The 25,939-nt window shown below is 35.7% G+C and overlaps 5 protein-coding genes and 3 pseudogenes across 5 annotated transcripts; 7 read left to right on the forward strand and 1 right to left on the reverse strand.

Moving 5' to 3' along the window:
* On the forward strand, positions 5,870 to 7,012 carry LOC104713409 (proline-rich receptor-like protein kinase PERK5). The gene has a single exon (XM_010430518.2). The coding sequence runs from the start codon at positions 6,092 to 6,094 to the stop codon at positions 6,797 to 6,799; it is 708 nt and encodes a 235-aa protein (XP_010428820.1). The 5' UTR covers positions 5,870 to 6,091; the 3' UTR covers positions 6,800 to 7,012.
* On the forward strand, positions 7,221 to 8,466 carry LOC109125229 (annotated as a pseudogene).
* Positions 8,469 to 9,747, forward strand: LOC104715868 (annotated as a pseudogene).
* Positions 9,662 to 14,552, reverse strand: LOC104713408 (beta-galactosidase 16). Its single transcript, XM_010430517.2, has 19 exons — positions 14,128 to 14,552; positions 13,577 to 13,672; positions 13,360 to 13,472; positions 13,202 to 13,268; positions 13,009 to 13,101; positions 12,775 to 12,918; positions 12,595 to 12,689; positions 12,395 to 12,500; positions 12,215 to 12,299; positions 12,017 to 12,135; positions 11,769 to 11,930; positions 11,510 to 11,691; positions 11,316 to 11,404; positions 11,116 to 11,225; positions 10,878 to 10,982; positions 10,684 to 10,791; positions 10,457 to 10,602; positions 10,005 to 10,368; positions 9,662 to 9,925 (listed from the first exon to the last, which is right to left on the reverse strand). The coding sequence occupies exons 1-19, from the start codon at positions 14,290 to 14,292 to the stop codon at positions 9,815 to 9,817; spliced, it is 2,460 nt and encodes an 819-aa protein (XP_010428819.1). The 5' UTR covers positions 14,293 to 14,552; the 3' UTR covers positions 9,662 to 9,814.
* On the forward strand, positions 14,654 to 16,769 carry LOC104713410 (caffeoylshikimate esterase). Its single transcript, XM_010430519.2, has 8 exons — positions 14,654 to 15,067; positions 15,144 to 15,173; positions 15,251 to 15,380; positions 15,466 to 15,612; positions 15,690 to 15,820; positions 15,990 to 16,127; positions 16,215 to 16,313; positions 16,401 to 16,769. Exons 1-8 carry the CDS (start codon positions 14,810 to 14,812, stop codon positions 16,617 to 16,619), a joined length of 1,152 nt encoding a protein of 383 aa, XP_010428821.1. The 5' UTR covers positions 14,654 to 14,809; the 3' UTR covers positions 16,620 to 16,769.
* On the forward strand, positions 17,054 to 19,207 carry LOC104713411 (proteasome subunit beta type-3-B). Its single transcript, XM_010430520.1, has 7 exons — positions 17,054 to 17,209; positions 17,306 to 17,487; positions 17,610 to 17,717; positions 17,802 to 17,891; positions 18,215 to 18,299; positions 18,639 to 18,733; positions 18,840 to 19,207. Exons 1-7 carry the CDS (start codon positions 17,204 to 17,206, stop codon positions 18,886 to 18,888), a joined length of 615 nt encoding a protein of 204 aa, XP_010428822.1. The 5' UTR covers positions 17,054 to 17,203; the 3' UTR covers positions 18,889 to 19,207.
* On the forward strand, positions 20,608 to 21,987 carry LOC104713413 (NAC domain-containing protein 2-like). The gene is made up of 3 exons (XM_010430521.2): positions 20,608 to 20,972; positions 21,058 to 21,332; positions 21,420 to 21,987. The coding sequence occupies exons 1-3, from the start codon at positions 20,804 to 20,806 to the stop codon at positions 21,726 to 21,728; spliced, it is 753 nt and encodes a 250-aa protein (XP_010428823.1). The 5' UTR covers positions 20,608 to 20,803; the 3' UTR covers positions 21,729 to 21,987.
* Positions 23,157 to 23,562, forward strand: LOC109126261 (annotated as a pseudogene).

Here is a 25,939-nt window from a genome sequence, read left to right on the forward strand (position 1 = left end):
ATGCATAATAGTTTTTATTATATTTCTGAATATTTATAAAACAATATTTTGTTCTTTTTCTATTAACAATAATAACATAATCAAATAATAGATTTTAAGATTGTATTCTAGTAAAATTGTATCAAACAAAATTATCAAAAAAAATTACTAAGTATGTGTAAAAATATTATGTGTAAATATTCCTCATTTCAAAGTTTAAAGAAATATAAATAGAAGCTATATATATATATGTATATATATATATAAATAAATAAATATAGCTAACAAAATGTGAGTTAGCTAATTTATAATAGTGGGTAGGAGTTACATACTTACATTTGAGTTAAATGTAGAATTACACATGACATTAAATGTGAGTTAATTAGAAATAAATTTTTAATTTGTTTTGCTTTTTCTATAAAAGGATACCAAGTTGCCCGATGAAATTTTAAACTTACACATGATTTGGTTTTTTGTTGATATAAACTCATACATAAAAATTCAGATTCATATTTTGTAAGTGACAAACTAAATTAGTTTTCTTATAACAGCATATGAACTTCAATCTAGAGATTTTTAAAAATCCCAAGAAAACTTCTATCTTTTTGGTTTCTTTTTTTTAAGTTTCACTCATCAATTTATATTTCATACTAATAGTTTCATCTTTAGAGAGTTTAATTAGATGGTATTTTTTAAAAAATTATATTCTTTTTCTATAGTATACTCCATTTAAATTTGAGTACTATAAGAGAATAGAGAATTATAAATAGATATTTTCAACCTCATGACCTTGTGGGATGAATATAGTAGAAGAATATTAAAAAATGATTACTTATAAGATGATAATCTAAAATATACAATGGTTTTAAAACATCTAAAACAATGTAATATATATATATATATATATATATATATATATATATATATATATATATCTGACAAATTCCAAAAATATAGAAGTAAGCTTTTACAATGATATTTGAATTGATTTCCTAAACACATACAACAAGGATGAGAGAATGAAAGATCAAACATCTAAAGTAGAGAATTAAGATATTTTCTTTAGCTTGATTCCCTTATTATGTGATGGTTATAACCAAAATATTATTATGGTCATCAAATTTTTATTATACATATTAGAATACATATGTATTTTAAATCAAAATAATATAAGAAAAAGGTACATAAACAAAGAAACAATAAAATTCAAACAATGTAAAATATATAGTAAACAAAAAATATAATCAAACTCTTAATTGGGGTTTCAACCTATGCAAAAACATTATAAAAAAACAAAGAAAATATTTAGTATTTGGGATATGGTGGAGGAGGATGTGAGAAATTAGAAAAGTTACAATTATAATTATTAGTGTGTTTAAATGAAAATGAATGGAGGAGAAAAACCTTACTTTTGTGTATATGATTTGTATGTACATGTTTTTGGTTTTCGACTTTGGTCTAATAAATTGTTAATTATTAAATAAAAACAACATAAACAAATTTTAGCGGGTTTCTCTTTTTTTTTGGATGAATTCCAGCGTATTAAATCTTACAATTTAATACTAAGATCTTAAAAGTATATTAATTAGTAATTAAATATTTTACTTCACCTCTCATCTAACAAATAAGATATGGATTTTAAGAAAAAATAATTACTTCTAAATTTTATATTTTACCTTCATAAACATAATACATAAATATTATAAGTTTACAGATTAAAAAGATATATTTTATTATGATGTAACTAAAAATTTTTAATTTATAAAAGTGTACAGTATATATGTAAATATGACATAATAATCTATTTTAATAAAAAAATATAATAGCTAGCGGAGTGAGAGAATTAGTATTAATATTTATTCGGTGTAAGATAAGTGAAATGGAATTGTTAATCTCCTTTAAAAACTTGAACTATAAATGTATAATTCTAATACTAAATAATCAAGTTTGTTAAACATGTTAAATCTATAAGATACTAAATTCTAAAGTTTTTAAATTTTAATACAAATTAGTAGGCCATAAATTTTTAATATTATTATATGTAAAAATAAAAAATTGTCCCGTAATATACCACTAGTTAAATTCTAGTAATGTTACACTTCTTTGATCTAATAATACATTGTCATTGAAGTGATATAGCCATCATGATAAGCGGTCCAAACTACCCGGTTGGATATATACTTTCACAGTACACTTGAATCTAAGCACTGACATCTATTCAGTACACTTGAATCAAGAACTGACATCTATTCAGTATTCACATTTGCTCGAGAGGTAAACCTATGATTCGCTACTTTTTCATAACTCACAGTGAGACAAACAACAAGGCATTAAGATAAAGATTTCCTTTTCTTTTGACAAGGTCTTTGAAGCTGATGATATATTGGTTAAGCAAAAGGCTAAGAACTGCCATCAGCAAGCTGAAAACAGATATGGTCTTTCATCTTTCATGAGAAAAGGAATCTGTATATCAGTTTCCATTAGTCCCCGATGGCTAGAAAAGATCTTATAATCTTCAGAATTAATTATTTCTAATTAAAGTATTTATAATAAATAAATAATAAACGGATCAATGCTGACCGTCGATTGAAATTAGAAACCGTTACGATTTATTTGATCCAATTGTGGGTCCCATAGTTGAGCGGGAAACTTATTGTGTTTTTTATGTTCAACACACTCTTATATATTTACTAAAATAGTATTAAATTTAATTTTATACAAAATTTAAAATTTTAAAATAAAATTTTAATATGTTGTATTAGTTTAGTTTATTGTCAACTCTTAACCTATTGGTTTTTATTTCATTTCATAACTGAATGTTATCATTAGGATGTTGGTAAAGTGATACCGTCGCTCAAGGGAAAATTAGCTGGAACATCATTCCGTGTTGAAATCCCCACGGATGTATCAGCTGTGGTTCTTAACCTTAGACTTGAGAATGCTGCAACATACGACGAGATCAAAAACGCTATCAAGTAAAAAAAAAAAAATCGTTATTAGTTTATTTACTTTAATAAGATGAAATGCCTAAATGGCTACTTCAATTAAAGAAAAATATTAACAAGACTATGGGTAATGACATCAGTAAGTAGGTTGAAACTTCCTATAGTTGAGCGGGAAACTTATTGTCCTTTTTATGTTCAACACAGTCTAATATATTTACTAAAATAGTATTAAATTTAACTTTATACAAAATTTAATATTTTAAAATAAAATTTTAATTTGTTATATTAGTTTAGCTATGTGAAAGTATTTCAATAATGTATGTTCTACATCATGACTTGAATGTCATTTTAAGACATAATTTTGTAAATCTGGTTTTTAAGATGTGAGATATTATATTATGAGTAATTTAATATAAGTTAACTTTTTTTAGTATATTTGGTTTCTTGAAATTCTGTCATATTATATTGACATATTATTGACTCATAGTATAACAAATCAAATTAGAGTGTTTATAATTTTTAACTTTTTGATCAATTAAATATTTATGATATTCTTAAAAATACCAAGTTAAACTATTATTAAACTAAAATTTAATTATCTAAAAAGTTTATTATAGTATATAAGATTATACAACTCAACAACAAAAATTAATGAAATTGAATTTAAATATTAAAGTTTTGACCCGTTACTCAGTCAAAATTTTAGTTGAATAGATATTTTCAAAAAGAATAATATTAATAAAGCTTGAATATTTTATAGATTGAACAAATTATATTCATTTAAAAAATTCAAATTACTGTATATCTAGAAATAAAGCTATTTTTAATTATAATAAATAATATGCTAATTTATTTGTTTCAAAGAAATAGAATCATATAAAGATGATAGGTAAGTATGATGATAAGTAACAAATTAATATGGTAAGCTAGATATCAAAAGATTTTATTTGATGAATAATTTAACAAAAGAAACTGCTAAATTACATTTCTAATGATTTTAAATGCTATAATACCCATGAATTAAATTTGAATGTCACAATATCCTAACAAAAACATTCATCCGTAATCTATTATAAAGTCTACAAAGAAAAATCACGTACTTCCCAAATAATAACAAGGGGTTACAAGGTAGAGCAGGGAAAAGAGAAAAAAAACAATAAGGACAATGGACACTGTAGACTGGGAGTCCATAAGAACAGTGAATGTTAGTGAAGTTGCTGAAACAATCAAGAAATGTGAGATGAACCATATGCTTGCAGAACATATACAAGTATAGTTTTTATCATTATATGTGGTTAAATTTCTTGATAACCTTTATTTTAAATATTCGATAATATAATAAAATAATAATTAAAAAAAATCATTTGCAAACATATGGTCCAATCACTAATATAAATTAATAATTATATAAAATTATCAAAATATATGTATATATACACATTGATTTTCATTATAGTTCATTTCTAATAATTTTACTATATCAAAATCTTTGAGTGTTATATTCAAAATATGATAATTGTTATTCTTCTTGTAATTGTATCTATAAAATATTATTTTTAATTTATTTTGTTGTATTTTTTACCAAATTAGAAAAGTATCTCTAAAAATTAATAATCGATAAATTTAAACCTCTATAAATTAATAGATTTTTATGGTCCTACTAAATATTTGATTTTGTATCAAATATATCCGCAAGTATTGGGATTACCTCTAGAATAGACATTTGATAGCTTACCTGGTTCCTTAGAAAAGGGAAGAAATTCTTAGGACTGAACAGAGACTATATGCTTATGTTTGGCTTATAATGTTACATTTCTTTGGTCTAATAATACATTGCCATTGAAGTGATATAGCCATCATGATAAGCGGTCCAAACTACCTGGTTGGATACTTTCACATCTACGTGATGTACACTTGAATCTAAGCACTGACATGGCTATTCACATTTGCTCGAGAGGTAAACCTATAATTCGCTACTTTTCCATAACTCACAGTGTGACAAACAACAAGGCATTACGAAATACGAATAAAGATTTTTCCTTTTCTTTTGACAAGGTCTTTGAAGCTGATGATATATTGGTTAAGCAAAAAGGCTAAGATCTGCCATCAGCAAGCTGAAAACAGATATGGTCTTTCAACTTTCATGAGCAAAGGAATCTGTATATCAGTTTCCACTAGTCCCGGATGGCTAGAAAAGATCTTATAATCTTCATTTTATTATGGGTTCAACGTCTTGTATGCGGTGCAGGATGAGAGTACCGAGTACGTACCCTGCTCTTTCCGCAATTCCAGTAAAAATCATTTAACCGAGACTAGGTGGTGGTCATTTGAAGTTTGGTTTCATCTTATGTGACACATATCATCATTATCATCATCATTATGCCTTGCTATATATTAAAGACTACATTAAAATCTTTTGCAGACAAGACAAAAGTGAAGTGGTTAGCCCTTTTGAGCTCATGTAGGGAAAGAGTCATTGATCATTTCAAAGTTTGAAATTTTATTACCCACAAATTTGTTTGGTTTAATTTTCCCTTTCACGTCTAAATCATGGAAGACCGCATGCTGATGTTGTTACTATTTTAGAGCACTTGATATTTCAAATCTTATAGCCCTTTAATTCTGTCGATCTTATTATTATAAAAACTTTTAAAAGTCGTCAACACTTACATAGATATCATATACCATAAGATGAATAATAATAAAGAGTTCTGATTGACTTTTGTGATTATCAATTGAATAACCTATCGGGTTTGTTCTAGTATATTGCCCTTGTATTGGGTTCTAATCTTCAAAGTAGCCTAATAGGTAGGTCTCATGACCTTAGATTAAAGGTGTATTTTTGTTTTCTAAAGTAAAGAACTTGGTGTGGGTTATCTATATATTGTGGTGAGTGGTGACCATTGCATAATTGAAAAGTTAAGTAAAAAAAAAAAAGGGTAGGGACCAATTGAAACCAAGTCAAATTACACAGAGATAAACATCTCTAATCTCTCCCGCCACCCACTCCTATCTTCCTCTAATCTCGCCTCTCATCTCTCTCATTCTCTCACCACTCTCATCATATAAAGACATTTCTTAATCCAACTCTCTAAAGTCTCATTTCTCTCTGTTTTATTTTTTATTGCTTGTCTCTTCTTCTTGAGAGCTAAAAACAGAAATCCAAAATGGCCATTGTCGTCGACGTTGATGATTCATTCAAGAGACCAGGAACTATACCTTTCAGCTGGGAGATCCGACCCGGTGTACCCAAAACCCGAATTTCTCAACCCACTACTCCTTTTCTTCACCCTCCAAAGAAGCTATCCCCTCTCCGGTTCAAACCATTGTCTCACTCTCAGCCGCTTTACCCGCCGGCGTTATCTCCGCCGTCGTCTTCTTTCATCTCCAACTCAAAAAGCCGTCCTTTATCTCCTCTCACTCCTTCTTTCTCTACTACCCCATCGAAGCTAAAGCCACCACCAACGCCGTCGTCGCCTTCTGTATTCTACTCCCCGGCACCTTCTTTCCGATCATCTCCGCGAGCTTTCTCGGAAAGGTGGCAGCCCCATCGCCCTAACCGAATCCGACCCGGATCCGAACCCGAACCCGAACAAAGTTCCGATTTTTCCGTTGCCGGATTTGGATGTTTCCCGTCGCCTAAGTTTAGGCTGAGGAAGAACAAGAGCGGTGGTAGAAGTAGTCGGAGAAAAAACCGGTCGAGATCGGAAAATGAATATTACTGCTCCGATATGGAGACGATGTCGCCGTGGACTGTTTCTAGCCGGAGATCGGTTTCACCAAGATGGGACTCTCCCAAGTCTTCCTTCTCTTCTCTCCGATTCTCACCACGAATCACCAACGAAGCTGAGTGGGTCGGGTTTGGGCTCTTTTAAACACAGTTTTCAATTCAATGATATGGCTCGAGATCGGTTCCTACTTTAGCCATCCGAACCAAGGAAAAAATGCTTGAAATTGAATCGCTTCATTCAAATTAAAGCAAAAATCTTGGGCTATAAATGAGATTTTTCCAAAGTTTAGGGTCCTATATGTAATGTAATTGGAGTTTTCACATCTTTGTTATATATAGGCTTTGAATGGAAAAAGCATATCATGCCGTGCAGATCAAGTGGTTCAAACAAATCAAGCAGAATTAAAGTAGATCAAATATTTGGCTGTTCAAATGCAGATCAAGGGTGAACAGCATCAAAAAAGCTGTAGACCAGATCTACATGTATTTCTCGTGCTTTTGCCACAAAAAGACAAAAAAATATGAACTGCACACAGTTCATCTGCAATAATTTTTAAAAGTAAAAAAGTGACTGGTCGAATCGGTCAATTTAAAAGTATGAGGCAAAATAGAAATATTTTTAAAAGTTCGGAGATATGTGTTCCTGAGTTGTGTTAATGTAACGAAACTCGAAGTAGCAACCAGGAGGAGACCATGAAACCGTCGCAATGCAACCGCGTTATCGATCAGCTCATCGCCGCCATGATTCAGAACCGTCCGTTCGACGCCGTTCTCGCTTCTTCAACGGTCGCGAATCCATGGTCTCAGCAGCTCGTCTCCGATGTTCTCCGCTCAATCCCAAGATTCTTCTTCATCTCCCCACGATCCATCGGTCGGCAAAAGGGTTTTCGTCACCGGTCACCGTTAAAACAGAGAAACCTCCGTGAAGAATCGCAACGACGCCGTTCCGAAGTCCTTGTTCTAGGTCCCGCCGCGTATATGGATCCTAAGAAAGTTTCACTCGGGTTGCAGAAAGCTATGGAGTTCTTCTTTTGGATCGAAACCCATTTCGGGTTTGATCATAATGAGGTCACTTGTAGAGATATGGCTTGTCTATTAGCTAAAGGCAATGACTTTACTGGTCTCTGGGATTTTCTCCGGCAAGTTTCTAGAAGAGAGAACGGGAAAAATGTGGTTACCACAGCGTCTGTAACGTGTTTGATGAAATGCCTAGGAGAAGAAGGTTTTGTGAAAGAGTCGTTAGCTACGTTTTATAGGATGAAGGAGTATCATTGCAAACCTGATGTTTATGCTTACAATACAATCATCAATGCTCTTTGTTGAGTTGGGAATTTCAAAAAAGCTCGATTTCTGTTGGATCAGATGCAATTACCTGGTTTTAGATACCCACCAGACATCTATACTTACACCATTTTGATTAGCTCATACTGTAGATATGGAATGCAGACCGGGTGTAGAAAGGCTATAAGGAGAAGGATGTGGGAAGCTAATCGAATGTTTAGGGAAATGTTGTTCAGAGGGTTTGTACCTGATGTGGTGACTTACAATTGCTTGATCGATGGATGTTGCAAAACGAATCGTATTGGTAGGGCTTTGGAGCTGTTTGAAGATATGAAGAAGAGAGGATGTGTTCCGAACCAGGTGACTTATAATTCTTTTATAAGGTATTATAGTGTTACTAATGAGATAGAACGTGCAATTGAGATGATGAGGACAATGAAGAAGATGGGTCATGGTGTACCTGGTTCAAGTACGTACACGCCGCTAATACACGCTCTTGTTGAGACCAGGAGAGCGGCCGAGGCTCGGGATTTGGTGNCGCGTATATGGATCCTAAGAAAGTTTCACTCGGGTTGCAGAAAGCTATGGAGTTCTTCTTTTGGATCGAAACCCATTTCGGGTTTGATCATAATGAGGTCACTTGTAGAGATATGGCTTGTCTATTAGCTAAAGGCAATGACTTTACTGGTCTCTGGGATTTTCTCCGGCAAGTTTCTAGAAGAGAGAACGGGAAAAATGTGGTTACCACAGCGTCTGTAACGTGTTTGATGAAATGCCTAGGAGAAGAAGGTTTTGTGAAAGAGTCGTTAGCTACGTTTTATAGGATGAAGGAGTATCATTGCAAACCTGATGTTTATGCTTACAATACAATCATCAATGCTCTTTGTTGAGTTGGGAATTTCAAAAAAGCTCGATTTCTGTTGGATCAGATGCAATTACCTGGTTTTAGATACCCACCAGACATCTATACTTACACCATTTTGATTAGCTCATACTGTAGATATGGAATGCAGACCGGGTGTAGAAAGGCTATAAGGAGAAGGATGTGGGAAGCTAATCGAATGTTTAGGGAAATGTTGTTCAGAGGGTTTGTACCTGATGTGGTGACTTACAATTGCTTGATCGATGGATGTTGCAAAACGAATCGTATTGGTAGGGCTTTGGAGCTGTTTGAAGATATGAAGAAGAGAGGATGTGTTCCGAACCAGGTGACTTATAATTCTTTTATAAGGTATTATAGTGTTACTAATGAGATAGAACGTGCAATTGAGATGATGAGGACAATGAAGAAGATGGGTCATGGTGTACCTGGTTCAAGTACGTACACGCCGCTAATACACGCTCTTGTTGAGACCAGGAGAGCGGCCGAGGCTCGGGATTTGGTGGTGGAGATGGTGGAGGCCGGGTTGGTTCCAAGAGAGTATACATATAAGTTGGTGTTGGATGCTCTGTCTTCAGAAGGAATGGCGGGAACTCTTGATGAGGAGCTGCATAAGAGAATGAGAGAAGGAATAGAAGAGAGATATAGAAGAGTCATGAGGATCAAACCGATTATGGCTCGAAAAGAGATTGTCGGAAAACCGGGGTTTCACGAGACTGAAGTTTATGAAAATTCTGCGGTGGAGGAAATCCGACAGATAGAATGATTCCTGCTCAAAATTTTCATGGCTTTCATGATGCATTAGATAGTTTGATTGAAACACTAATTGTAGACCTAGTTTAAGCCTTAGCCACCGGAAGATCTAATCATTATGTAACTCAAACCTTGTATTGTGCTTTTGTAATTTCATTAATACCTTTGTTATTTGGTCACAATAAGAAAGAGAAAGAGAAAGAGAAGAAAAAAAGTAAGAGAAAACTAATCTAAAGAATTGGACTCTCATGAGCATTGAGCATGAACCAGCAGGGATTTAACAGCTTGTGGACATGAATCTCCTCCAAATGTTTTGCTCCATACTGGAACAGAACACTTACTCTTGTTCAGACAAGCCTACATACATTCACAAGAAAATCTTATTTGAGCTTTATGATATCAGGAAGGCAGAATTCACAGGGACAATAGTAGCTACCTTCTGTATAACTGCCAACGATTTGGGTGAGTGACAGCTTCCAACGGAATAGCTCCAACAATTTCCATTTGGAGTACCAAAGCTTGCAAACATTACCTTAGAAATTTTCCTGCCATTAGGACACTGGAGCTGAACCTTAGGCCTCTTATCATACTGGTGTTTTAGATGTCTCTGTTTTTTCCGGTTGTGGCCTTTTCTTCTCTGAGAAATCACAGGAGAAGGATGTGAACTGGAGACATGACCACAGACTTCGGTGACTGATACTGTGTCTATAGTTACACCAAGAGGATTCCCTTCTCTTTCTTCTTCCAAAATGACTAGTAAGTTACTACTGGGTTTAAGAAAAGATCGCGGTATATGGTACCTAAAAAGAGGAAACATGGCTTCAAAGAGTAACATTTGATTCATTACCAAGATAATTCAAATAGGAGAGTGAACAGATATCTTCCTACCATATCTGAGAAGGGTTCCCTTTGGAAGTATGAAAGGAGACCCAGTACCGACCAATACTCTGACCATTCACCCAAGCTTCTCCTTTTCCCATTGATCCTAAGTTCAAGGCCACCGGATCGGTCCCATCTGGTGTGTCAAATGACGCCTATAGAAATAAAATATCTCAGAGAATGAAGTTTTGAGTAATATATTGAATTAGTACTATTTTACTATTCTGTTGTTCTACCTTGTACCAAGTTAGAGGCTGACTTTTGGAGTCTCTGTACTTCTTCCACTGAACTTTTGCCGCCCCATTTTCTGTGTAAACATGAAATTTCTCCCCTTGCAGCCCAACCTCCACAACGATATGGAGCCAGTATCAGTTAACATGAAGGAGATAATTAAGTTCTGTTGAAGAGTAAAACTCAGAAATTTTTTTACCTGATATCCCCAACTATAGTTGTTGAAGTACAGTGAATGTTTTCCATTCCAAATCTTTACGCTCCGTGATCCAACGACTCTCCTTTCTAAATGTGCCCCTGAGTTCTGTGTTCCAAAGAGAGACGGCGTCAGAAACAATGTACTCCATATGGTTTTTGATATTTGCTACAAATACTGATCTAGAAGTACTCTGTTTGGAGCAAATTGAAGAAGTTCAGAAGAAAAGATTGGGGCTCACCGGTAACCCTACCATTACGCTGAGTAATGCGATGTTATTTGTGCCATTATTCAATGACACATTTTTCTCTAGCAAAAATCTATGCGCTTTGAAAGTTCCGTGCGTAGAACCTACAGAGAACTCAAACTTAGAAGCATTTAACTTTTATGATGCCATAAAACCTTTAACTTTGAGTAGGATTCAACGGTAAAAAGGCATACCTATGAACTTCCCATTAACAAAGCCGTGTAAAACATGTCCAAGATGATTGACTTTAAGAACTGATTGAGCTCCTTCAGGTTGCTGAAACCTTTATTCCCAAAGAAACATTATAACTTAGAATATCCAACACAGAATATACTACTTATCTATCTTGACTAATGCTGTATATCTTACGGGATATAATTGGCTTTACCTAGTTGTTTGCCACAGATAGTCGGAGGTATCCTGTGTTGTATTCATGTGCTCAAGCAAAGACTCTGACCGTATTGACGTTTCACTGAAACTTGGGACAGTTTCTGTAAACTCCTCCCACATGTGAGGAGAAGACAACTTTTGTCTTGGTTCCCTTGTTCTGGTGCTGTATTGCGCATTGACCTATCCACACCACAAAATACAAATGAATGCATCACAAGAAATCTGCATTTATAATAAATCTTGACGTATGAGCTTACCTTGGCAGTGTTGAAGGCTACATTCTTGCAGTCTTGCAAGACACTTATAGATTTTGGAGACAAGAGATATGAAGAATTACGAAACTGCACAGTAGCCTCACAGTCGTCTTGATTCACAAGTAAGGCAGCGCATAGGTTTGCCTTCTTCCCAAACACAAAGGCCTTTTAAATAAGACATAAAGATCACTATTCCAATATTCTTCATGATATCAAACAGGAGAAGATACAGTTGGTTGGAATGTACTTACAGTTTGTAGCTTTCCCAATGATATTGTAGTTTGCAGTCCAGAAAGTAAAGGCTTTTCACACAACTTAACTGCAGCATGTAATTCCTTTAGGTGTCCCCATTTTGGTTGCCTAAGTAATCCTGCAGCATGTAATTCCTTTAGGTGTCACCAACCATGTATGTTTTACTTTCATCAAGTGTGAATGGCTTGAAAAATTACCATATTCATCAAGTGGAGCCTGATCATAATAACTGGTGATCACAAACTGTGAAGCGTTTCTCCCGAAGTTTGTTCCTCCATGATACTAGAATAAGATGTAGTGTCAAATCAGTATTACTCTTGCTTCTATTATACAGTAGAGACTTTTAAAAGAAAAATAGAGCAAGACTGGAAAAGTACCGTGTAGTAGTTTACAAAACTTCCGTTCTTAGCTATGAATAGAGCGACCTGAAATGCTATATCCTCAGCTGACCTTATCAGTGGTTCATCGCCATATGTTTGATAACTATGTAAAGGAAAGGGGGCAGCTGAAAGTTAATTACATATTTGGGAACTGGAAAGCAAACAGCAATGTCGTGAATTCGAAAAGGAGACCATACAAACTCGTCCAGTTCTCAGTCCAGATTGCAGGTTTGTTTGGTGAATTGGGTCCTTGGAATGTTTCTCCACATTTCCTCCCATTGCAAGCATTAATCTGATGCAACATAGAAACCATAAGATAGCAAAAAAAATGGCAGATAATGAGCCAAAATGCAGAACAAACGTATAAACAAACTAACCACAGGGTCAGGGGCATCATCTTGCTTGCACATGACCCATGGCACTCCTGTCTCAAGCTCCACAGCCATTTCTGCTGCCCATTTGACATATGATTTCCCATCTTGTCGAAAAGCTCTAGCTATCATCCCATACTCGTTCTCAATCTGTTTTTTGCATACATAACTCTGAGATTACAGGAAAACAAACAAATTCGAAGGAAACATAAATGAAAAACAAACAACAAAATGTAAAACCTGCGAGAGTATGATTGGTCCTCCTTGAGAAGCATACAACTTCTCCGATTTCATCAGCTTAACAATCATTTGTGCATATCTCTTCATGTGATACTGCAAATAAAAATGTCATCTTCTTTAAAAAAAAACATGGAAGTGTTATGTATGTACTATGTATTGAAGCCATATTTGAGTTCAGCAAAAATATGAATACCTTGAATGGCTCATTATCTGTTCTAAAGACAATCCCTTTGACATTATGCAACCAGAAAGGCAAACCCCTGCAAAATGTGTATTATAAAAACCTAAACATTCCACGAAACCAAAAGACATATGGATGAACGAGATCTAATAATGGCCAAAAGAATATACCCATAAGACCATTCACCCTGGATAAAAGGTCCAATCCGAAGACAGACATATAAGCCGTGCGCTTGTATTTCCTTGATGAACTTCACGATATCACGTCGTCCACTGAAATCGAACTGCAGACATGATCACAATATAACATCAATCGCATAATACCTTCATTAATTAGTCTTATCTCTAAATATATGCTGTAGAGTAGAGAGAGGAGAGAGTGACGAACCTGTCCTTGTTGCGGCTCGTGAATGTTCCAGAACACATAAGTGTCTATTACATCTAATCCTCCTGATTTTGCCTTTTCTATCAAAGACGGCCACATCTGCAAGTTCCGAGACTTCCATTAATACTTTGCCGACGAAGAAGATGAAGAAGAAGAACTTTAATTGGAGATTAGATCAGAAAAGAGATGAAGAGAGATGCCGCCAAAAGCATCAAGGCATAGACGATTTAATTGGAGATTTTAATAACTTCAGAATGTTTGGGGTCGAATAAGAATATATCAGAAAATAAGAGTACTCAATATCGAAAATTAAACAAAGTTATAAACGGCCTAGTCGAGATAAATTGGAAAAGACGATCTTATCCTCTTTCTCTCTCTCTCTCTCTCTCTCTCTCTCTGCTCTAACGGCTCACGTATTTCGTCTTCGACACCTGCCGCAGACTATAGTGTGTGCTAATTCACGTGACTGATCGGCGTGAATTCGCCGGGAATTGAAGAAGTAAAACTTCGACGACGTTACAAAACCGATACAAAGTTGGAGACGGCGAGAATACCTGAGGAGTGCTGCGAGTATAATGGATGGAGCCGGAGAAAAGGATCTTATGTTTGCCGTCGATGATCAGCGATCGCCCGTCGTAGGTTACGTTCGCGGCGTCTCCGGCTACTATAACCGCCACGATGAGAATGAACAAAACTAGCGAATACTGAGAAATCGTCATTTCTTATGTAAAAAGAAAATACTGACGTTTGACCTTGATGATTCTACAGAGTTTTTATAGTACTGACACTGCAGCAGATGAGCAGAGAGTCACAATATATAGGCTCTTTAATCTTTTTCCTTTTAAATCCCTATTTTACATGACGACAGTTATTGGGTAAATATGGTAAAATCAAAAACAAAAATAGGACGTGTGATCTAGAAAGCCCAAGAATACCGAGGCCCATCAATAAGCTGGAGCAAAAACCAAGAACCGGGTTTTTTGTATTTACCGCATATAGAGCCGGTTTGACTGATTTCGGGTCACGGTCGAACCGGTTGACGTCGATCAGTCAATCTGGTACTAGTTGAATTGAATGAAGAAGAAGACTGAAGACAGAAGAAGAAAGAGTCGTCGCCTCGTCGTGACGTCGTCGTCGCCAAACGCGTATAACCGCACGTGTTGCACGTGAGAAATTTCCCGCACAAAAATCATACTCTTTTCGTCTTCTTCCCCAAATTGGGGATTGATTGAATCCATGGATCGTGTTTTAACTTCCCGTTTTGATACTGCCTCCTCTACTCTCTCCTCTTTCCGATTCCGACATAGGAGTTCTTTAGCCATCACTCGACGGTTAGCGCCGGCGATTGTTTGCGCGAAACGATCTCCCATCGATGGAGTAAGCGACGAGCTGAATCTGATCGCTTCACAGAACTTAGATCAAGCTCCAGCACGAAGACTAGCCCGTTCTGCTTTCATTGACTTTCAGCTTCAGCTCGATCACTGCTTGTTTAAGGTTGCATTTGACTCTTTAATTTTTACAATCTAAACATAATCTCCTCTCTAATCAATCTGGATCTGGTGACCAACAGGAAGCTCCGATTGGGATCAGAACAGAGGAGGTAAGCGCAGTGATTTTTTTGTTTATTTACCGAAGGACATGCAAAGTCAAAATCTTTCTTTGGTGTATAAATGATAGTGGTATGAGAGAAATTGGAAAGGGGAAGAAATTTTCTGCAAGAGTTGGTTACCCAAATCTGGCGACGAAATCAAAGCTTCGGTGTGTTTCTGTCATGGCTATGGAAGCACTTGCACTTTCTTCTTTGATGGTTCGTTTGATATCTCTTACTTATATATCATTAGTTGAAAGGCTCAAGGTCAGGTATTTTGATTATGGTTTTTTTTTTGGAACAGGTATAGCTAAGCAAATAGCAGGTTCAGGTTATGGAGTTTATGCTGTAGACCATCCTGGTTTTGGTCTCTCAGATGGTTTACATGGTCACATTCCAAGTTTTGATGACTTAGCTGGAAATTGTATTGAACAGTTCTCCAAAATGAAAGGTATTGTACCTGTTATTGCTTTTGTGTCGGATCTTGCTTTTTTTCTGGTTTTTTACTTTAGTTTGTTTGATTCTTAGGGAGACCTGAATTGAGAAACTTGCCTCGGTTCCTGCTTGGACAGTCAATGGGAGGAGCTGTTGCCTTGAAAATTCATCTGAAAGAACCTCAAGCCTGGGATGGTCTTATCCTTGTTGCTCCTATGTGTAAAGTAAATCCAATCCCTGCATAACCTTCTTAAAGTATCTTATGTTTGCCTCTAGTGCTAGGATGTAATTGAGTTCTGGAGAGTTTGTTACTGAAATCAACTAATAGAGTATATTCACATATTGCATCTGGTTAGGTCATGTTTGAAATACCTGACCTTAAGTTGTCTCAAGATTTCAGAAGATGTAAAACCTTCCCCGCTAGTCTTGAAGACGTTGATCTTGATGTCGACACTATTTCCCAAAGCAAAGCTCTTTCCAAAGAAAGACTTGAGCGAGCTGTTCTTCAGAGACCCGAGTAAACGAAAATTGGTACTTTCTCTTAGATTTTCAATGGAACACTTTCTGAAGCATTTCTGCTGACTTCCTCGTTGATGTTTTTGTTCTCTGTGAATCAAGTGCGAATACGATGTGATTTGCTACGATGATCAAACGCGTTTGAAAACCGCTGTTGAACTTCTGAATGCTACAAGAGACATTGAGATGCACGTTGACAAGGTTAGTGTGTGAAACCAAAAAAATAAAGTAAAGGTCTTATCACAGACAGGCGCATCTCTAATAACTTATGTCTTTTCTATGTTGCAGGTCTCGTTGCCACTGTTGATACTTCATGGAGACGCTGATAAAGTCACAGATCCCACAGTGAGCAAATTCCTTCACGACAATGCAATCAGCCAAGACAAGACTCTAAAACTCTATCCAGGTGGCTACCATTGCATTCTAGAAGGTGATACAGACGAAAATATTTTCACCGTAATCAACGACATAGTTGCTTGGCTCGATGCCCGCGTTGCTCCAAAGTAAAGTTAGATATTATATCTTCCACAATCCTGTATTTATATAACTGTCTTCTGAAAACTGTAGAGTCTCTGCGATTAATAACATACGGAAAAAAATAAAAGTCTGTGGCTAATAGTGTTTGGGAGCACATAACTGATGATTCTCTCATTTAAACGATGTCGCTCACAGAGATCCTTAAGAGTTCTGAACCTGAAAACTTAAATTGTGCTATTTGCACGATGACATTCCTACTACCGTGAGAGCAGATCGTTGCACCTTCACTGTCTAAAGAAGAGGGTTTGAGGATACTCAACCACTTTTGGAATTTTAGATATTGAGAGAAATAAAAGAAAAATATGGTTTTGTTTCTCTTATTAATGGGCCTCTCTATTATTAGGCTCCAAAATAACTTGTAGGCTTTTGTATTTGGAAGCCCAATAATAGAGAGGCCCATTAATAAGAGAAACAAAAACGAAACAAAATCTCTAGATTTTCGTCCAAGCCAACACCGTCGACTTTACTAAATTAGCTCCGTTCTTAGCTCAGATTTCTTCTCCGTTAGGAAAACATCCCAAAGTTTCACTCTGTAACAAACCCTAATTTTTCCGATGTCGGTAAGTGTTCTCCTTCCCGAATTCGTCTTTCAATTTTCGATACTTTTGTTTGATTTTGCGCAATGATTGATACTGAACAATAGATTGGTGATACAGATCTTCGAGTACAATGGAAGTGCCGTCGTAGCTATGGTTGGGAAGAACTGTTTCGCTATAGCTAGTGATCGAAGACTTGGTGTGCAACTACAGACCATAGCTACCGATTTTCAGAGAATCTCCAAGATCCACGATCATCTCTTCATCGGACTTTCCGGTCTCGCTACCGATGTCCAGACATTGTAACCTCTTTTCACTATTCCATCTTCATATATCTCTTCCTCTTCCCAGAATTTTAGGTGAATTACGATGTTTAGGGCTTTGTTTTTTTTTTGTTTGTTGTTTGTATTTGGGAATGCTGAAGGTACCAGCGACTTGTATTTCGACATAAGCTATATCAGCTTAGGGAAGAAAGAGACATGAAGCCAGAAACTTTTGCTAGTCTTGTATCTGCCATTCTTTATGAGAAAAGGTTAGTGAAATGTCTTCTCCCAGTTGTACTTAGTTCCTAGTTAACCTTGATCAAGCTGATTCCTTTTTAAATTCTTCACTTCAGATTTGGTCCTTACTTGTGCCAACCTGTGATTGCTGGCTTGGGAGACGATAACAAACCTTTCATCTGCACTATGGATTCAATTGGAGCCAAGTATGCTCACTTGACACTTCCTTACTTTGCTGAGTTTCCTATGGTATTTAATGTCATTTAGTTTAATTAGTCAGTGAGTGTAATCCTGAAACTTGCTAGGTGAACTAGAAGGGTCTTCCATTGGTATATTGGTTTTAGTTGGAATATTGTTCTGGTCGTTTTTCCATCCAAGGCAGTGTATGTATGTCATATGAGTGGACTTATTTTACATGTCTTGAGCTGTTTCAGATTTGATTTCTGCTATAGTTGAGAGTTTACTGAACATGATAGCTGCAAATTTGCAATCGCCTGCATGCCTTGATAGTTATCTTCTCTAAATGCAGGGAGTTAGCAAAAGATTTTGTTGTCTCTGGAACTGCTTCAGAATCGCTATATGGTGCCTGTGAAGCCATGTTCAAACCAGATATGGTATGTGCTGTAACAGAATAACTACTTCTTTGTTATTACTAGATCACTAGAACACTTAGTAAAACCCTTCTTGTGTAAGAATTCTATTGTAGAATCTAGATTTGGTAGGAAAATTTGTGTGCATATTGCTGGTTATAGATGACAGAACTCCAATAGATTGCCCTTCGATATCTTCATTGGGCTTAGGAAGGAGGTGATCCAAATTCACTCGTGTTTGAGTTATACTGCTCTGACTTTCCTGCTATTATTTAAATGGCATCTTTCTAAGAAGTGCATTGTAACAGAGTTGATTAAATTCAAAAGCATATCATAACTCGAGTCAAATAAATTGATTTTCAGGAAGCTGAGGAATTGTTTGAGACAATTTCACAAGCACTTCTCTCTTCAGTTGACCGTGATTGTCTGAGTGGATGGGGAGGACATGTCTACGTTGTGTAAGTTTTGTTCTCCTATGTTGTCTTCCTGTTTTCACATCTACACTTGCTTCTAGGGGAATGTATCATATAAATAGTAACATATTTTAATGGTGATGTTATTCAGAACACCAAATGAGATCAAGGAGAAAATTCTCAAGGGAAGGATGGATTGATCTGAAATCACATATCTACCTTCGTCCCAAGTTCAGTTTTACCCCTTTATTTGGTTCAGTAGAAGAACTCTCTCATCTCATAGTAACTCTGTCTTCGCTGAGACTGCATATTTTGGGTTCCTTCTTTTGGATGTTTAATATGCAATTCATAGAGTTAGAAGAAAATGAAGATTAACACTTGTTGTCTTGTTCCGGATACTCGACCACGCAATGTACCTTGTTTCGGGTTATAATGTGTACCAAGTGTTCCAGATTTCTGGTTTGTCTCTGTCTTTGGTAAGGTTGGTACTACCTCATGAATCAAATCATCTTTAGTCTCTGATACATTTCCGACGACAAATTTGGGTGCTTTTGAAATTCTAACATTAAAAACTTTTTGTTGCTAATCATTTTAGATTAACATGTCACCGAGATCTATTGATAAACCAGCAACTAGCAACTGCCAATAAAACATGATTTTGTTATCTATACAAAAACTACGAAATAAACATGATTTGATTATACAACTAGAAACGAATCAGACCGATACTACAAATAGCAAGTCAGCAACAAGTCTACAAATTAAACATTAAAATATGCCCCGGAAGAAGATTTGATTGTTGATCATTTGCAACGGCAAAACAAACAAAAGCATCAATTAACACCGACGATGGTTTATCACATCGTGAATAAGTAAGTCGCGTGTCCTGGTCCTGTGTATGGCATTAGATTGAGCCAGAGCGGCTAAATACGCATGGCAAACGCGTGAAAATATATGCAATACGATGATTTATTAGAAAGCACACGTACGTGGCATGTGCATCAGTTCTGGTGGTTACACGAATATAAAGTAAATCCTGCCGACATGATTTTCCTCTCGGTGGGTGTTCGTTCTTATGTGTGTTCCGGCAATCATGAGCGATGATCGTAAATTCATGCATCTCATCATTTAATTATATAATTCGATGGACCATACACTTCCTGTGACGTGTCTACGCCTTCGGCCACTTTTGAGCTTTTTTATCAAATTCAACCCACCAAAATGAAAAGCGGCAGAACTAACAATGCGGCTCCAGGTGGCAAAGATCCAAGCGTTTATCTATTATTTAGGTGGCACAGGCGGCTCGAGATGACGTTATATTGTGGACTCCATTGAAGACAATGACAGAGTTAAGTGGCATTAGCATAAGTTGATAACTATGAGATGCTTTTCTAAAAAAAGAAAAATCAACAGCTGCGATTCTTCTTTTAGTGTACGCTAAATCCTCGTCCTATGCGTGCTAATAAAGAACGAAACTAAATTTATCTATTGTTAAAATAATGTTATAGAACGATAGAAGTTACTTAAATTCCACAATTATGAAAAGCAAGAACTTTAGTATTGATCTCAAATGGAATAAGAGAATCATTACTTTTTAATTACGGCGGATATATATAATGTACGCTAAAGTGTGATAATACAAAAAACTTAAATATAAAGATCGAAAAGAACAATAGAAAAGCCTTGAAACCTCATAAAAAATCAATGAAGGATGGGATACGGTCAACGTTGAGTCTCATTTGGGAAAGTACACGCGTGAGATGGAACGTGTCGATTTCCCAAAATTGACATGCCTTTCGGACCGCTACACTCCAAATAGTCTGACGTAAGCAATGACAAAACCTGCCTACATTACAAATCGCCACGTGTCGTCCCTCTCCATCTACTTACTTCAAAAATGAATCCTCCACTATTCACATTTTTTTCTAATTTTGTTTTAGAGATTCCATTCCCAAACAACACAACACTAATGCGTCTAGCCGCCACGTGTCCACCTCGTTCGTCTTATATAGTCATCCCTCTTCTTTTGCTTGAGAAGTTTCAAACATCTTCTTTCTGGTTTCTTTTATGCTATAAACCAGGAAAACAAAAAAGCAAGGGGGAAAACGGTTAATTATGATGAAACTTGGGGCCGATTTGCAATTTCCGCCTGGATTTAGATTTCATCCGACGGATGAAGAGCTTGTACTCATGTATCTTTGCCGTAAATGCGCGTCGCAGCCGATTCCTGCACCGATCATCACCGAACTCGATTTGTACAGATATGATCCTTGGGACCTTCCCGGTACGTTTTTTTCTCTAGTCTTTTGAATCACACTATACAATTAACCGGTTTAATAATTTGACAAACCGAGTTTCAATTTAAACAGACATGGCTTTGTACGGTGAAAAGGAGTGGTATTTTTTCTCACCGAGAGATCGAAAGTATCCCAACGGTTCGAGACCAAACCGTGCAGCTGGTACTGGCTATTGGAAAGCTACCGGTGCTGATAAACCGATAGGTCGTCCTAAACCGGTCGGTATCAAGAAGGCTCTAGTCTTCTACTCCGGAAAACCTCCGAACGGAGAGAAAACCAACTGGATTATGCACGAATACCGGCTCGCTGACGTTGACCGGTCGGTTCGCAAGAAAAACAGTCTAAGGGTGAGTGAATTTGTTTGGTTTTGATCTGAATTTATGATATTGAACCGGGTTTAGCTAACCGGATGTGTTTTGTTTTTGATTTTTCAGCTGGACGATTGGGTATTGTGTCGTATATATAACAAGAAAGGTGTCATCGAGAAGAGACAGACCGGTATCGTGAACGACACGTGTTCACCGGAATCTGTGGCGAGATTGGTCGCCGGCTCGGAATCGGAGCAAGTGGTGTCGCCGGAATTCACGTACAGTAACGGTCGGTCGAGTAATCCCCTTGATTTTCCGTTTAATTACGTAGATGCCATAGCCGATAACGAGATTGTCTCACGGCTATTGGGCGGCGGGAATCAGATGTGGTCGACGTTTGATCCACTTGTGGTTCGGCAGCAGAGAACTTTCTAAAGTTTGTCCACCCACCACGTGCGATAATAGTTTAGTGGAAACTGGAAACTAACTGACACGTGCGGTTAGGTGGTTTGAAAAGTTGCTAGCTGAGCCAGAAGGGTAGTAACGAGGTTGGGCTTTTCAGCTACAAATTGGGCCTTGGCTTTTTGTTTCTCTCCTCTGTTAGTACGAGCTACTGTGTTGTGTATTATTGCTCCACAAAGCAATATTATCCAACTGTTCTGGAATAAGAAAAATTACAAATTCATTCTTAAAATCATTCTGTTATATAGTATAATTTTTCTACCGGAAACTACAGTCTAGTGTATGCATATATAAGAAAAAAAAATATGCATACACTATATGTTTTGGAAGATAGATAACGAGTGTTGGGAGGAGGAGAATAGCCGAAGGGAAGCTCGAGATCCGATTAATACAGACTGAGTCGTATTGGAAAATTGTCGGTAATGGTAGGGTCTGACAGATAACAGTCTTATCGTTGCAACTTGCATCTATACAAATCTCACTGTTCGCTATAATTTATTTTTGTTTTTGTCTTTTGTATATATTTTTAAATATATATACATTAGATTTTGAATAATTCAGAATAAACTACTGAAGGGTTATATTTAATGCGACCTATAATTTATGTACTGGGCTCCCGAGACGAGAGTTCGCCCTAGCCGCCGAGGAAGCTAAATTCTGATCTCCGCCTACCTTCTCCGGTATCTGGCGCTCCTCGCCGGTGCCGTGAGAAGGGCCCCTTTGTTCTTATGCTTAGCCTTGTTTTTTGTTTCCGATTCAGCTAGATCTAGTTGGTTGGGTGAAGAAGTTGGCTTGTCTGATTCTTCTTTGATCTGTTAGATTTGGTAATCGGGTTAGTTTATTAATTTGCTGGGTTAGTTTTGTTAAGTCTTGGGTGCAGAGGTTTGGTCCATCGTTTGTGAATTCGTTTGGTTTGATTCGAGGTTTGTTATTGAGTGTCGCGGATGCGGTCGGAGTTGCTGTGCTCATCGTTCTAAGCCGTCAGTGTGTAGAGGTTGTTGGATTCTAGCTCATGTCCGTCCAGCCTGTGCACCTCCTTACGCTCTTGTCTCCTCATCTCAACCATCGAATTCTTTGGGTTGTTTCCTTTCTAAGCAGAAGTTTCGTTTTGGTTGTATGTTGCAATAGTCCTCTTAGTTCGCAGTTTTTTCTTCTCCTTGGTGATGCTCGCTGTGTTTGATAACTGCCTTGATTAGTCGTTCTCGGTTGTAAGATTGATGTTAATTGGGGGGTTAAGCCTCTCTCCTTGTCTCCGCTTCCTGTTCTGTTTAGATAGGATTGCGTTTTGAAGGGCTCTAACTAGACGTTAATGGGTAATTGGTGCTTTGGTCACCGTCGTCGTATCTGGAAGTGTGTTCTTTGTGACAGCACGAGGTTCTCTTAACTCAGTTGTCTTGCTTGCCGGATTATGAAGTCCTTGGTTCTTGGTTCCGAGAGATCAGCTCTCTTTGTGATAGGAGGTGGTTGATGTTACTTTTGGGTTGGCCGTGGGCACTCTTAGTAAATCTCAGTCGCAGGTGTTTCAGAAGAAGAGGTTCTTTGCTTCTTGGTTCTATTGCTTCTCTTAAGATTTTAGCTTAGTTCCTTCCGTTCTTAGTAAAGGTTTTGTTCTCTTGCGATTTAGGTTTAAATCTTCTGTTTTGTTGTATTGTCTTTAGTTTCCCTTGTTTGGGCTTACTTTCCGGAGAAAACTCTTTTTCTGCCGGCCTTAGACTCTGGGGACATAAACTTCGTCCGCCGGCTTATGGTTGTATTTCATCTTTCAATAATAAAAAATTCTGATGACAAAAAAAAAATATACATTAGATTTTGACACGAGTTTTCTAATCCGGTTGAATTGTTTATTGGAGTCGAAGGTCGAATACTACAACATCAACAGTATCACTATCATCAACCGGAAACGATCCACGACTGAAATCGTGAATATTATTTTACTAAGTAACAACCTGCACATAGTGCGGTATAAAATAATTATTAAATTTTTTTACTGTAATTTTTATTTATAAAATCTATAATATTTATCGGTAATTAGAATCTAAAATTCGATTGTATAGTATATATATATATATATATATAAACATATATATAAATTTTGTATAATAATTAAAATTTAACTTTTGAGAATTATTATAATATTAATCTTGTATTATTATATTATATGAACAAAGAGTTTTTAAAATTCATTTTAAAGATTTTATGAAAATGTAATTAAAGGATATAATTAAGTTAAAAAGAGAATATAAGAATTTAATTTTGGATGTTAATTATATTTTTGGAAAACTAATGTAAATATTATTAAAAACTAACAACAAATAAAGGAAATAGTGTTTGAAGTTCTGTGAATGCGACATATCAGCATTTTGTGTGAGAATGATTCTTTTTTAATATATAAGAGATGTGAAGTTTTTTTTTTTGTTTTAACTGATCTAATTGTTTTTTACAAGAAACAAATCTTCGTGATTTTTATAGCTGGTGGAATGGAATTATATTTTTCTTTTATTTATTTTTGATATTTATTCTTAAGATTGTGATCATATCACATTAAACGCAAATTAGCAATGATTTGACACAAGTCACTTTCAAAGGGATTTATCATCTTGATGATATCTTTTTCTACGTGGTCCTCTAAATTATTTATATTTTTAAACTGCAATTTTCAAGTTTGCATAAGATGTGAGTTAAAATATGCCAATAATTTATTACAGATTAAGGTTTTGGATTATAAATGGTGTAACAGTTAAAAGTTTGTTTAGGAAACGTGAGAGTATATATGGGGTATATAATCTGCATGATAATCTTTTCAAAGCGTTTTTTAAACAAAAAATAAAAATAAAAATTTGAAAGTGAAGTGAAATCAAAATTAGAAGCTTTGGATGTCACATATGTATTAAAAATAGTAAAGATGGGGCCGACATATTTGTTGCCAACTGAAAATATTATACAGTCGGTCTCACTCTCTCACTGGGGGAGTGGGGTTTTTAAATCCATGTTAGGTATGTTTGTTGTTGCTCTTACAACTTCACTTTCAATATTCACAAAACCAAATCTATCTCTACACTTTATACTATACTAATTTATTATTATTGCTATTATTCGTTTTTGGTTTCCAAATAGCAACAAAACTGTTTAAACACTCATATCTAACTTTCTTTAATATGTTTCTACTAATTAATCAGGACAATTCATACCATAGATACGATAGTACTAATTAAACAGTGTTAATATGTTATCGACATTCATAATGTTGTGTGTCTATTTATATGAATAGTTGTATATCACTAATAATGTATAACTCATATAAGAGCATAGAAGTTTCGTTTGCAAATAGAAAACATTAATCACATTACACCAGAAAATAAAAGAGGTATACAAGAATATATATTAGAAAAAGTTCCATATTCGACAAACAACATATCGTATATTTTTAACTAAGTTGCGCGCAGATCCGAGATGACGCCTTGGTTAAATTAAAACGGAGGAGAATCTTTTTCTCCCTACGTTAAAACGTTAAAACTATAATATTTTTGGGAGCCTGTGCTGTGACTTGCATTGCATGCGATCTCTGTGTATAAAGAATAGTAGATCATCTAAAATTCAAAGCCAGACTTAAACAAACACAAATCACTGTCTGTCTAATGAAATTCTCAATAAAGAAAATATGAACAGATAGCTGCTATGCCTTTATATGAATAGCATTTAGTGCATGTTTTATAACGTGGAATCATTAACTGGTTTAGGGACCTCATGCCCTTTTATATTTTTTAGGTTATTTGTTTGTAACAATATATATTATATATACTATACATATACTTTTGGTTAAAGGATCTTCAATTATTATATTAGGTTGGTCGGATGTAACAACATATTATTTGGTAAAATGATTCTGAATTAATAGACCGACCGATCATATATAGTTGGAAAAGACATGGTCAAGATTGAAGATGAAAGATACAGTGACACATCATTGTCCATCCTGCTTTGAAAAAAAAAAAAAAACACAAAATATAGTACTAATTAACCTTCTGTTTCTTTTTGTATAGACCTTTAAAATAACGATTTTACTTTACTTTTTTTTTTTTTACTGATTTTGGCATATAACACAACATAGAACTATTCCGAGTCCAGTCCGAAGTAATTTCTGATAAAAATGTTAAACAGAAAAAGTAAAAAAAAAAAAAAAAAAA

The sequence above is a fragment of the Camelina sativa genome, chromosome 9 (assembly GCF_000633955.1).
Source record: "Camelina sativa cultivar DH55 chromosome 9, Cs, whole genome shotgun sequence".
Taxonomy (NCBI): domain Eukaryota; kingdom Viridiplantae; phylum Streptophyta; class Magnoliopsida; order Brassicales; family Brassicaceae; genus Camelina; species Camelina sativa.